Below are 12,775 nucleotides of genomic sequence, written 5' to 3'. Positions count from 1 at the left end.
AGAGGGAGCCACAGAATCCCAAGCAGGCTCCAGGCTCTGAGCCGTCAGCGCAGAGCCCCACACGGGGCTCAAACTCATGAACCATGAGATCATGACCTGAGCTGAAATAAGAGTCTGATGCCTAACAAAATGAGCCACCCAAGCACCCCTAAAATTTTCTAATACGCGTTTCTTGAACTAATTCATTCAACAAGCATTTGAGTCCCCTGTGTGCCAAGCACTGCTCTAGCTGGCATACAATGGGGGGCAGGGGGACACTCATCTGTGTCCAGAGGAGCATACCTAGAGGGAGGGACAGGCAGTGAGCAAAATGGTAGCTCAAGGGATTGGTCTCAGGGCTGGAAATAAAGTTTCTGGACCTACATTCTTTCACCAACAGTCCAAGCCACTCTCTAGATTATTATTCTTTTTCATTTGAGAGAGAGCATGCCTGCGAGCAGAGAGAGGGGCAGGGGGAGCTGGAGTAAGCAGCTCCTTCCCACAACCCTGGGATCATGAGCTGAGCCACCCAGGTGCCCCAGTCCAACCCATTCTCTAAAAGGCTGCTTTCCCTCTAAAGCTTCAGCCTATTCCTGATCCATAGTTCCTCCTGAGCTTAATCAAGCCATTTTCTCTGAACTACTTTCTTCACTGGTTAAGTGAGGATCACATCTGCTGGCTGTCAAGAGATCTTGTTTGGTCTTCCACAGGGCGAGATTATGCTGCAGGGGTCAGTGTGGAGGCCACCTGCACCTGATCTAAATGCGTATCCAATCTCCATTTTCCACCGACCCACCTTCTGGTGGGGAACCCCAAGCCTAGACTACAATATTTTCTAGAGACGCACTATGCTCTTTTCTCCCTGTAGAACATTGTAGAATGATACTTTTGAGGACTTAAAACTAAAATCCAGAGCCCAGCAAATGCCTGATAGTCAGAAACCAATGTTGCCAAACATTGAAAAAATCCCTTCAGGTTCAAATATTCATTAAAAGTAATTCAGTTCAGTCTAATTTTGTCCTCACTTTTACAAAGCAAAATCAACCCATGAGTTGCTACAGGAAGTAAGTACCAGTGTAAAAATTTCAGCTTATTCCATTTTCTTAAAAACACACAATGGAATTAACACTCAACAAGGGCGCCCTCTAGTGGGCCACGGACAGTAGATCAGCCCAAAAAGGTGCTTTCAGACCTTCACCCTATTCCCATCTGGCAGATAATTGCCATTCTGTATATACTGAAAGTACAGAATAGGCTGGCAGCCTGGGAGAGACCAAGGGAGACCACACTTTCAAAGAGCTTACAAACGATCCCCGCCCAAACTCAAAACCAAACCGGGGACTTCGACTTCCCCCACCCCCTCCCTTCCACGAAGAGGCATCCAGCCTGGCATGTGTTCTGAACAAGATGCCAAGAGAGCAAAACTAAAGTTACAACACAGCCTATGGAACATTCAGTTGTCTGCAAACTCCTCAAACAGATGATACACTCTGGAAAGCAAAAAAAGAGGTAAAATGATACCCCTGAGTAACGTTGCAAGGACAAGAAACATACTGTTACTCAAGAGCTGAGCTATAGTTCATAACCGTCAAAGGCAGTGTTCAGTCACTACGGTTGAAACTGTCCTGGGGTTACATTTTCCTAGGCGACCCAAACAGAGTATTTAAGGCCTCTGTCAGAATCTGTATCTGCTGAACCCTCCTTCAACTGGACTCAGCTCTCGTTACACAGGACACAAGACCAGAAAGTGATGTTAACACATTTATAAATATATAAAAATAGTTCACTACATATGTGAAATAAAATAGCACTTTATAAAGAGAGGGCTTTTAAAAAAAAATGTTTCCCCAAACCTGAATCAAAGTACCCTCTTTAGATAGTCATTAGGAAAACCGATGCATGGGAATTCTAGCATTCCTCAGTGAGAATTCCAGCCTCTTGTTTTTCGCCCTGAATTATGCCAAAGTTAATGCATTACTACTTCAGCTACAGGATGAAGACAGCTTTTCTTTTCCCACCTGCATTTGTTTCCATGTTCCTCACAGCACCCAGAGCATTCATTCCATTATCGATAATTCGACTTCTTACAAATCACCCTAAAGGCAGGACAGATTAAGGCAGCCAGCTAGAGATGTACTCGCATCTATCACCAGAAGGATCATGCAATGGGAAAGAACATTCCAGCCAAGCAAAAGGCCGCTTGGTTAACTTTATTCTTCTATTCGACTGCCGGGTTGACGTCACTAACTATATTCTTCAATGTCGTACTTGTGCTGCAGAGGTGGAAATAGAGGCCAAAACGGACAATCTGGGGGTCAGGGAGGCTGTGTTGCTTATAGGGGCAGTTTCATGGGGGCTTTGTGCCTTGTGAACTGATGGTGAGTAGAAGACAAAAGATTCTCCGTATTATTCGAGGATGGGAGGCCACTTGGCTGGAACACCACGTGCTTTTAAAGGCTCGAAACTACCCCTAGTGCCGGACTCTGCAGGCAACCTAAGGGACTGGCAGTACATTCCCCAGGCTTTGCCTGAGAACAAGAGAGAGCAGCCCTCTGGGCCGGAGGCGGCCCAGTGTGGGTTAAGGGATGAGTTTCACGGTTCTCCGCTGAGCCACACTTGGGGACCACAAATCAGCTTCTTCAGTTTCAAGAACTGCTCCACTCAGGTACACGCAGTCCTGTCCTTCAGAGGCCTCTCTTCATCCCTCCTGTTCTAAAAGCCTCTGGCGCGTTTCCATCACTATTTCCTCCATTACTTCTGGCTTTAAGATGTCTTTGATCTAAAGAAGAAAAGGTATTTGCTCAGAAAAGAAATCAACCATGAGCAACCATAAGCCAATCCAAACGCAGAAACCAAGCATGGCTACCATAAACCCTCTGTATTCCTTTCATCTGTCAGAGGCTAAGTACTGCGAGACAGGATCTGCTACAACCAGCTTAACAGGTCATCAAGAATCCATGGTATACGGTGACAGGAGCAGAGATATTCTCCCGGCATTCACTAACAAGCTACAATGTGGGATGGGCAAGACGACGTCCTGACAGCTGATGTCATACACTAGTCCCCCCAGGGACCCCCACCCCGCGCCCCCAGATCCTCAGACTGACACTAGACGTTGAGGACGTTACAAGCATCTTGGGGAAACATCTACCGGCCACCCGGGAGGGCTGTCCGCCAGATCGGGTTCGTACCGACGGACACGGTAAAGGTGTCTGGGAGACGTGCTTGCTATCGCTGAGGAGACACGGGAGCAGACGACAGACACGCGACGCCGACTCACAGACCGATGGGGAAAAGGGAAGGCCCGGGCGGAGTACCTGATGCGGAAGGGACGCCTCATAGCAATACAGGATACTGGTATCGTACAACATCATCCTCTGAGTGACCAGCGAGACGATGCAGTTCCGAAGCCGGGAGATCACCTCTCGGTCAGCGAGGGAGACAGGCTACCGGCGGACGCAAAGGGAATATAGAATCAGAACGACAGTAAGAGGACAGTCCCAGCAAGTCACAGAAATCACTTCTAATTTAAATAGTATCAACTCTGGGACTCCCAACCAACCAAACGGCTAGCTCCGAGGGAGACGAAGACAGATGACCCTTCAGTTGCTGTTACCCTGTAACTTGCTACCTCTGGCGACAAAGATCAAACCAGTTCCATTCCATCTCTTGAGAAAAACAGAACGCATGGGGCGCCTGGGTGGCTCAGTCCGTTAAGCGTCAACTTCGACTCAAGTCATAATCTCGCGGTTTGTGAGTTCAAGCCCCACGATGCGGTATCTGCTGTCAGAGCCTGCTCCGGATTTCCTGTCCCTTTTTCTCTCTGGCCTTCCCCACTGGTTCTCTCCCTCTCCCTCCCTCCCTTCCTCCCTCCCTCCCTCCCTCCCTCTCTCTCTGGCTCAAGATAAACAAACTTAAAAAAAGAAAAAGAAAAGGGGTGACTGGGTGGCTCCGGTTGGTTAAGTGTCTGACTTCAGCTCAGGTCATGATCTCACGGTTCGTGAGTTCCAGCCCCGCGTCGGGCTCTGTGCTGACAGCTCAGAGCCCGCAGCCTGCTTCGGATTCTGTGCCCCTCTCTCTCTCTCTGCCCCTCCCCTGCTTGTGCTCTCTCTCTCTCAAAAGTTAAGTAGTTTTTTAAAGTTTTTCTTTTTAAATAAATAAAAAGAGAAAGAGAAGGCAACAATGTTCATGAAGACAGCTCGACGGAGACCCACACTAACGCGGACGACAGCAACCATATGGTTTAGAAACAGCCAGCCCGCCTGTCCCAGAAGCACAGCGAAGACTGAGCACCGCTCCGCCACGAGGGCAGCAGCAGCAGCAGCGTTTCCTCACCTCCAGGTTTGCAGTGAGGCCCCCTGCATCCTCTTCTTTGTGGCCAGGCGTCGGGTAGATCCAGATGAAGCCGTTGGTGCCCAGAATCACCGACGCACCACACGGCAGGTCATGGAAGTGAGTCTTCTGCCGCTTCACCAGGGAGGGGGACACCTGGACCAGAACCCCCTGACCTAGCTGGAGGAACACAGCACACGTGAAGTCACCGCAGGGTCACCCGTGCAGTGCGGGAAGAGCGGACCACAGGACGCGCGTCCTCGCTACGGCAGAAGCAGGGCCGCTCCTATCAGCAGCCTCAGTCACAGTCACTGGACGCACACACACCGGAAACATTCCCGGAGAAGGCTTCCGGACGCAGAGGTGGTTCACGAGGCCGGAGAGAAGGGGATTTTCCATACTCTCCTCCCACCTTCCCGTCATCCCAGGGTCGCCGCGCCAGCAGTCAGAGCAGCCGGAGCTAATGAGGACGCGAGCCCGTGCCTGTTTCGGGCCAAGGCGCACTGTCCCGTTCCACCTCGATCCCAACCACCTACCCTGCCCGTGAGATGCGTGCCGCCGGGCAAGAGGACTGGCCAAGGGCTGGGTGCAAATCTACCCCGGGTCCTGGCAGGACCACTCCAAGCCCCCATCCCGCTGAGGGAGGGTCTGCAGGACCCAGTCCCGTGAAGGTCGGCACACGCGGTGCGCAATTCTACCCACTTCAAGGCTGTGAGCGTGGCTGACCGTGGCCGCTCCACCAGGGAACAGTCTTCTGTTCCACTCAGGAAACGAAAAGGTTCACCCAGATGAAGCCAAGAGACTAGCGAGTCGTAATTTGTTTTAGAAAGTATGCTGTCGGGGCGCCTGGGGGGCTCAGTCGGTTGAGCGACCAACTCGGCCTCAGGTCATGATCTCGCAGTTGGTGGGTTTGAGCCCCGTGTCCGGCTCTGGGCTGGCAGCTCGGAGCCTGGAGCCTGCTTTGGATTCTGTGTCTCCCTGAATCTCTACCCCTCCCTCACTCATGCTCTGTTACCTCTCTCTCTCAATAAATATTAAGAAAATAAAATAAAAAATAAAGAACCTATGCTATCGTTAAAAAAAATAACAGCCTCAGTAATGTAACCTCATACAACACCTACGAGAAAAGCAGTGACATTTCATTTAGAGGCTCAAGTGGCAAACCAGCCCTTCCTAATAATGAATGATACCCATTTTATTGACTGGACATTTGTCTGGAGCCAAGGCCATCGGGTTTCAATGCACCACCTCCCCTCGCTCCCAGGACAGCCTCTACCCCCGGCCCCTGCGTAAAGCGGCAGTGCCCCCAGGAGGGAACAGACACAGCAGGGCCTCCGGGCCCACGGTCACAAGAGCTCTCCTGCCGCAACATCGCCTCAGTAGCAGGAGAATTAAAAGCTGTCGTCCGTTACACTACTGACCCACAAGCCAGCCGGTGTGTGGGATGCCAGCCTGTAACGCTTAACTTCTGGGGTTCTTCAGGGCCGAAATCCAGAGCCTTGGGGATTCAGAAAAGGATTTGAAGTCTCAGCTAGCATACAGGAACAGCAAGAGTCCAACTTACTTTTCCGTATTTCAGACTCCTTGTGTGCAGAGACACCGCTCCATCAGAGAACACTGCCTGGACTTCCGCCTGGCCAGGGTGATAAAGGAACACACACTTTCACGTCACCTGCCTTCCCTGTGTCCCTGATCCTTCCTCTCCTCCTTCCCTCCCATCCCCAACAGTCCCACTCGCAGCCTTAGATAGACCCAGAGGACATCAATGGGACCTAATCTCTCTCCTCCTTGGTTCCCGTGAATATCTTGACACGAACAACACCTTTTCTACTCCCTGGATCAAAGCTAACGTGGCCATGAAAAATGGAGTCTAGCTTAAGGCACGGGCCACCCCAAGTTACAAAACCCACAGAAAGGACTTGAGGCAGCAGGTCTGGATAAGAGCCGGAGAGTCCGGTTGGGTTAAGGAGGTGGAGAAAGACAGCAGCGGAGCCCCTGGCCTTGATCTAGGATTCAGATCCCCGCCAGGACATGTTTCTCCTGGTGGAGACATAAAATTTAAGCACCATTTCCCAGTTCCATGTGAAACACAAAGATGCTGTAATGCAAGGTGCAGGATACACTGATAAGGTCCCCTTCCTGCAAGAAACCTCTCATGGCCAGCTCATCTTCCGCAGATCTTCTCCTCTGAAATACACAAAGAGATGACATTGCTTAAGTCAGACAGACCCTGCGGAAAGATCTCTCTCCACCTACTTTCTCTTTCACTTCCTCGTGAGATCTCTGGAACCACAGTAAACACCAGAGTAGGTAACCAGTGTCACTCAAGGAAAACCAGAGCGATCGCCACTACTTTCTGTCTCACGGACCTTCCCACGGCTCCTCTTCCCCTCTCCCGCCCTCCTCTGGATAATATCCCAAGTCCTTCCGCGCTACTGAAAACGCTCCCAATCGTGCCCAGCCCACTTTTCCACACTCACCTTCCGTGGCGGCCCTCCATGCTCCAGTAGGCCCAGACTACCTCCTGCCTGACTTATCTTTACTCACACGTTTCCCATTAGCTCAGATTCCCTGTGAAACTCTATCCATCCTTCAAAGGTCAACTCCAGCGCCCCGCTTTCCGATGAGCGCGGACTCCTTTTGTACGAGCGCACACCTGTTTATCCTTCCGACTGCCGGGTATTTAGATCACTTATTTCGTTTCCCCTACTCATCTGTACACGCTTTCAGGAACTCGGTCACGCCTCCTTTATCTTGCGTTCTCTGGAGAACCTAGCACAGCGAGCCTCTTTGCAATACATGCTAGGCCGAAGAGAAAGGCAAACCGTGGCATTTTACAAAAGGCTGCCCCTCAGGTACTGCAGTTGCCTGGAATAACCAAATGCCATTCAATTCATGAAAAGCTAATCTAAGCACAACTTTCCAAGGCACACATTCACTGTGCAAAGCTGATACACCCAGGAAAGGAAAATGGGCGCCAAGCATCTGAGAGCTTCTCTTTTGGGATCGCTCCCCATGGCTGTTCCAGATCCTACCACATACCAATTGCTGCTTATTTGGGGAGGCCTGGGCCAAGTAAAAAGCCTATGTGTGGGGCGCGTGGGTGGTTCAGTCAGTTAAGCGTCCGGCATTGGCTCAGGTCATTCTCTCCTCCTGGCTCATGAGTTCAAGCCCTCCCATCGGGCTCTGTGCTGACAGCTTGGAGCCTGAAGCCTGCTTCGGATTCTGTGTCTCCCTGCCTCTCGGCCCCTCCCTGGCTCGTGCTCTCACTCTCTCTCTCAAAAATAAATAAACATTAAAAAAAAAATTGTTTTTAATCTTGTAACTGTAAAAAAAAAAGTGTACGTGTAATCTAGACAGCAAACAAGACTAAAAGAGGCAACCTCACTAAAAGCAAAGTTCTCTAGTGGAGGAACAGACCCCAGCATTCTTGCTAGCAAACTACAGTACCAGCCTGGAGACCCTTACCAGCTCTCCTCCAGGAAGGTTCATAGATGAGAGAAGCAAGACTGAATCCAGCCTAGAGTTGGTCTCTACCTTCCACCTCTTCTGTTGAACCTGCAGAGAAATTTCACAGTTGGACAGACTTCAGGGGCAAGAGCTCATATCATAAGCAACCAATAATCCCTACTACAACAAGCCAACTGTTTACCTCAAAGGGCACAAAGAGTCCAATGCAATTAATGCCCACTGGCATCACTACATAGGGAATGACTATCCCAGCCATTCAGTCACCAGCTTGCTTTTACTTTGTAAAAAACCCATCTGGTATCGACTTTACCTCTGTGATTCTCCCCACTACAATGTCTCCTACTTCACCATTGTATCTGAAAGATAAAACAAAAGGTCGTCCATCAGTAAAAAGACCTCATCACAAGACCAAGCATCATTCGTGATATCGGTTAAACAGGATGAGGGCCTTAATTACATGCCACATTTAAATAGGGTAAATTCACATAACTATGCTTTTTAAACTTATTTTCCCGGAACTGATAACTTCAAACATTCCTACATTTATAAAGTCTTCGTTAATTATTCTGAGACAAACCATTTATTCCAAATAGTTCATTAAGCCCGTAACCCCTACTTTGTTAATTATATGCCACTGATAAGCATGGAATATTTCCTGCTGGGCTCTGGAACACAGATGGCTTCTGCATCAGCAAAGGAGGAGGAGACTGAGACAGGACCCCACCCCACCCCACCCCACCCAGTCTACACACTGTCTCCTTCACCCACAAGGTGCTCACCTCCGGCCCCTGTGTTAGTTCCCTATCCCAATTCTAATGATGAGGTGTTCCATGCTGAAGGCTCCGGCCGTGAACCTCTTCTCTCTTAGCCCACATTCACCTCTTGGGGAGCTCATCCAACCGAACGGCTTGAAATACAACCAATGACTATTCCGTCCCGAATTCCAGACTCTACTCAACTGCTGGCTACGTAGCATCTCTATTTATGTGACTTAGAGGCAATTCCAAATGTCACCAACCTAAAAGCAAAGCTTTCCAACGGCCCCCTCCCCAGCTCCCGTCACAAACTGGTCCCCTCCCAGTGATCACGGTCTCAGTAAATGGCAACGCTGTCCCTACAGTTGCTCAAGTCAAAAAGCTTGGGAGTCCTTGGCAGATCCCTTGATTTCTCTTTCTCTCTCTCTCTCTCTCTCCCTCTCCCTCTCATGCTCCGGGACAAGCCCAGCAGCTGATCCTACTGGCTCTACCTTCAAAATATACACGGAAATAAAAGGCATCCCAATTGGAAAAGAAGTGACACTATCTCTATTCACAGACGTGGTCCTACATATGGCAAATCCCAAAGAATACAAAACCCAACACTGTTACAGGATGAAAAAAACAAACTCAGGACACAAAATGTATGCAGAATCAACCACGACTCCTCACTCCTACCGCCATCTTAGTCCAAGCCGCCATCGCTTCAGATGATGAAAACAGTCCATTAATGTGTCTCTCTAAGCCTGCCCCTGACCCCCTCTCAACACTCCTCGAGTCAAGAGAAGTCAGACCAGGCCCCTCTTCTGCTCCACCCCTTCCAGCGGCTTCCCAGACTGTACATAGAGTGGAAGGCAAAATGCTTACCGTGGCTACAAAACGGGCTGTCTGCCCACCTCATCTGCCCCTACGCTCTCCCTTGCTCGCTCTGTTCCAACCCTACCGGCTTCCTTTCGGGAGCTAACCTTTATGGAGCCCTTCTAGGTAGTGCACCCTGCACTAAGTACTTTACATGTCCTATTTGAATAAATTCCAATGAAAATCCCACAAGGTAGGTCATGCTATTATCCTCATTTGCAGAGGAGGCGACCGAGGTTTGGAGAGGTCAAGTAATGTGGGGAAACCTTTGAAGCCCCCGCTTACCTATGGTCATCTATACCCCTTTCCACCGTCACGTTCAAGATCGCAGACCTACTGAACCGCAGACCTAAGGCAGGTGGGAAGGAGGGGAACGACACAAGAGAATACACACCTTTTGTTCTCACCTGGTTTTCAAGGCTTTCACACAGATCAACTTGTTTACCCTCTCCACGGAGCCAGCCACAGATGCAATGAGCTTCTCTTCCCCCATGTAAGTTCCATGGCCCCTGTTACAAGAGTAGGATACAAAGAATACACTTGAGATGACCTCTCCTTCCAAGAACAAGGGTATTCCTAACGGGATCCTCCCACTGTAAAGCCTGGCTTCTCTCTCTGCCCACAACACTCCTTCTTTAGAGAGCTTCACGGACATCTCCTTTGGCTTACCCCTGTCTACTCAAATGACACTTTCTCCATTGGGCCCACCTTGACTATCCCATTTAAAGTAGTCCCCCCACCAGGCTGCCACCACCCCCACCATATCTCCAACCGCATTCCACTGATGCTGCTCAACTTTTCACTTCCCCCACTGCAGTTATCGCCAAACATACCAACTCATTTGTTGGGCTCATTGCTTATTATCTGTCTCTGTTGAGAGATAAATTCCACTAGGACAGAAGTTTCCACTCTGATCACAGTTGTACCCCAACCACACGTAATTTAAATATATGTTGAATTCAGGAAGGAAGGACTGACACTTAAGATTCCCTAGGTTCCAATAGCCTCAAACTAAAGGGCTAAAGAGCAAGGCTATAAATGCTGTACTCCCCTCCTCTCCAAAAAGTCCTACACACCACTGGTGTTTATCTCTGATGGTGACAGAATGGTGAGTTTTGCTTCTTTTCTTAATTATCGCCTCATCTAATCCTCACTTCCCTATTAAACAGTTACTGTTATTATCACCATTTTACAGAAGAGAAATCTGACGTTGGAGAGAGAATACAACCAATAATACGTGATGGCGAAGGGCTGGAACCTCAACTGTCTGGGTCAAGAGCCTGCTCTCTTAACTACACATATTGTACTGCCTTCAGATTCGAAATGTATATTTGGGTGCGTGCGGCACAATATATTTCTATGCCCTGAGCCCAAACAACTGCTGATTCCAAAACCGAGCACCTGCCTAAGCGATGTCGCTGAGAGAAGAGGAGACCAAGTCAGAAATGCCCACAGTCCCCTCAATCTGAAAACTGGAAAGAGGTCTCTGCTCCGAACCCCCACCCCCAGGGTTGCAGGTCTCCAACGAAGAAGAAGAGGAAGTCTCAGAGATCAGGGTCTCAGGCAGAGCACCCAAGAGTCCTTGATACCAGAGCTCAGGACAGAAGAGCTTCCAAGGGCTGAGGCAAACGCAGATGGGGACTATTTCCGAGCCCAAGGACTCAGAAACAAGGGGACTGCGATGCTCAGATGTGCCCTGCGTCAGGCGGGTACTTAGGTGCAAGGGAACAGAGGCCACGTGCAGAGAGCCCAGCAGCCGCCCTGTGGGGCCCCGAGTCCCCAAATCCCCACGTACCGCATGAATCCCGTGTCCGTGGTGATCGTGTCCCCCGGAACCACCAGGTGTTTCTTAGTATCGCGGTCCAAGCTCTCGCTAAGGGGCTTGCGAGCGACAGGAAGCCTCATCTCCATCGCCATCTTGGCGCCAAAGAATGGCGCAAGCGCAGTCCGGCCGGGAACCGCGACGTCCGGCTCCGCAATTCCCTGTGGTCGCTTGGAGGGGCGGGGCGGGGCGGGGCGGGCCTCGGAAGAGCCGCCAATGGGAACGCACAGCCTGGTGGCCATGTTGACTATTGGCAACCATTAGGCTAACATGAAGGGAATGAGGGAGCCGAGTTTCCATTTTTACTATTGGCAGGGCTTCACCTGTGGAACTCTAAAAGCTCAGGTTGGATGGCGTTTGATTTACCAAAAATCTCTCATAATCATCATCCCGTTTATTGTTTACCAGGTAGATAATTGAGAAATGGGCCTGTGAGTTTCCTTCCAACTCTAAGTTGCTAAAATGTGATTCTTGATTCTTTGGTATGAGAGAGCTTAGTAGGATGGGGAGCTGGGACCTCCAGAAAACACTAGCTGGACAGAAAAACGAGGCCCTTTTCATACTGTTCCTCGTAGCCCGGTATTCTACGTTACCGCCTCCTCGTGGGTGCTGGTTCAACACCAACCATCCGCATCTACACACAAACGGTGCTCCAGATGCTGGTTCTGTTCTTTCTTGACAACTTCTTTTGAGTGAGCTGGGTTACTCTGACTTAAAAGGAAAACCGCCTAAGAAAAATATGCAAACCTTGCAAGGCAGATATATTTTGCAGGGAGGGCAAGTACATAATATAAAGATCTTGGCTTATATTTTCTCACACAACAAATTGAGCCCTCTCTGTGTGCCAGGAGCTGTTCTAAGGATCCAGTGGTGGACAGAGGGATGTATATGTGGCTTTATCTCGGCGTCTGGTTTCCTAGGAGTGTTTCCCTCCTCCCTTCTCCCTGCCTCCCACCACCCTCTCCCTCTCCCCTGCCCTGCATGGTTTATAGCATCCACAGCCTCAGGGAATTGGAGCTGATGATGCTTTATGCACAGGGACCCTAAAGGGGATTAAATGAAATAACTCGCACCAGCCTCGCACACTGCGTTCGGTAAATCAGATCCATTGTCTCCTGAAGAACCCTCAGACCAGCTGTTTGATAAATCTCCAAAAAGACATTTCTTTCTGAGCAAAGCTCACAACTACATCTGTCAAGAAAGCCAATCCTGCAAGGTGGTCAAGGATATACATTCCAGGGTTCGGTGAGTCATCTGCTAAGCGGGCAGGCCAGACACGCGCCCTTCTGTCTGGCAGAGGAGTAAAGCTACAGTAGTGGGAGAAGGGTCCATCTGTTGAACCTGGCCTCAGCCATAAGAGGGCAGTGGTGTCCTTTGAACCGGGGTAGCTCAGTCAGCTAGGGAGCTGGACCTGGGAGTGCCCCTAGGCCAAGAGCAGGGTGCTCTCGACAGCATCCGCTTTCAGGCCAGAAAGGACAGTTGTAACCTCAGTCCCTCCTGTTGTCACATTGTGCTCACACGTTCAGCCAGAGCGAGCTTTTAAAAGCGCATCGGGTTA

At 50.0% G+C, this 12,775-nt stretch overlaps 1 protein-coding gene across 1 annotated transcript; it reads right to left on the bottom strand.

Moving 5' to 3' along the window:
* Positions 1–1,727: 1,727 nt before the first annotated feature.
* EXOSC2 (exosome component 2) lies at positions 1,728–11,340 on the bottom strand. The gene is made up of 9 exons (XM_019420794.2): positions 11,191–11,340; positions 9,803–9,904; positions 8,093–8,138; positions 7,780–7,869; positions 6,433–6,498; positions 5,876–5,944; positions 4,315–4,491; positions 3,297–3,425; positions 1,728–2,758 (listed from the first exon to the last, which is right to left on the bottom strand). The coding sequence occupies exons 1-9, from the start codon at positions 11,310–11,312 to the stop codon at positions 2,678–2,680; spliced, it is 882 nt and encodes a 293-aa protein (XP_019276339.1). The 5' UTR covers positions 11,313–11,340; the 3' UTR covers positions 1,728–2,677.
* Positions 11,341–12,775: the final 1,435 nt, after the last annotated feature.

The sequence above is a fragment of the Panthera pardus genome, unplaced genomic scaffold, assembly GCF_024362965.1.
Source record: "Panthera pardus isolate Hobbes unplaced genomic scaffold, ASM2436296v1 HiC_scaffold_20, whole genome shotgun sequence".
Taxonomy (NCBI): Eukaryota; Metazoa; Chordata; class Mammalia; order Carnivora; family Felidae; genus Panthera; species Panthera pardus.
The sequence above is the reverse complement of the archived record's forward strand: the minus strand, read 5'-3'. Positions and strand labels throughout refer to the sequence as shown.

Excerpts from the sequence above, each read along its gene's own strand:
- EXOSC2 (XM_019420794.2), bottom strand. The coding sequence starts at position 11,312 with ATGGCGATGGAGATGAGGCTTCCTGTCGCTCGCAAGCCCCTTAGCGAG. Across the intron at positions 4,492-5,875 it reads GGAGTCTGAAATACGGAAAA|CTAGGTCAGGGGGTTCTGGT; the intron begins GTAAGTTGGACT and ends GTGTTCCTCCAG. Across the intron at positions 2,759-3,296 it reads AGGCGTCCCTTCCGCATCAG|ATCAAAGACATCTTAAAGCC; the intron begins GTACTCCGCCCG and ends TTTCTTCTTTAG.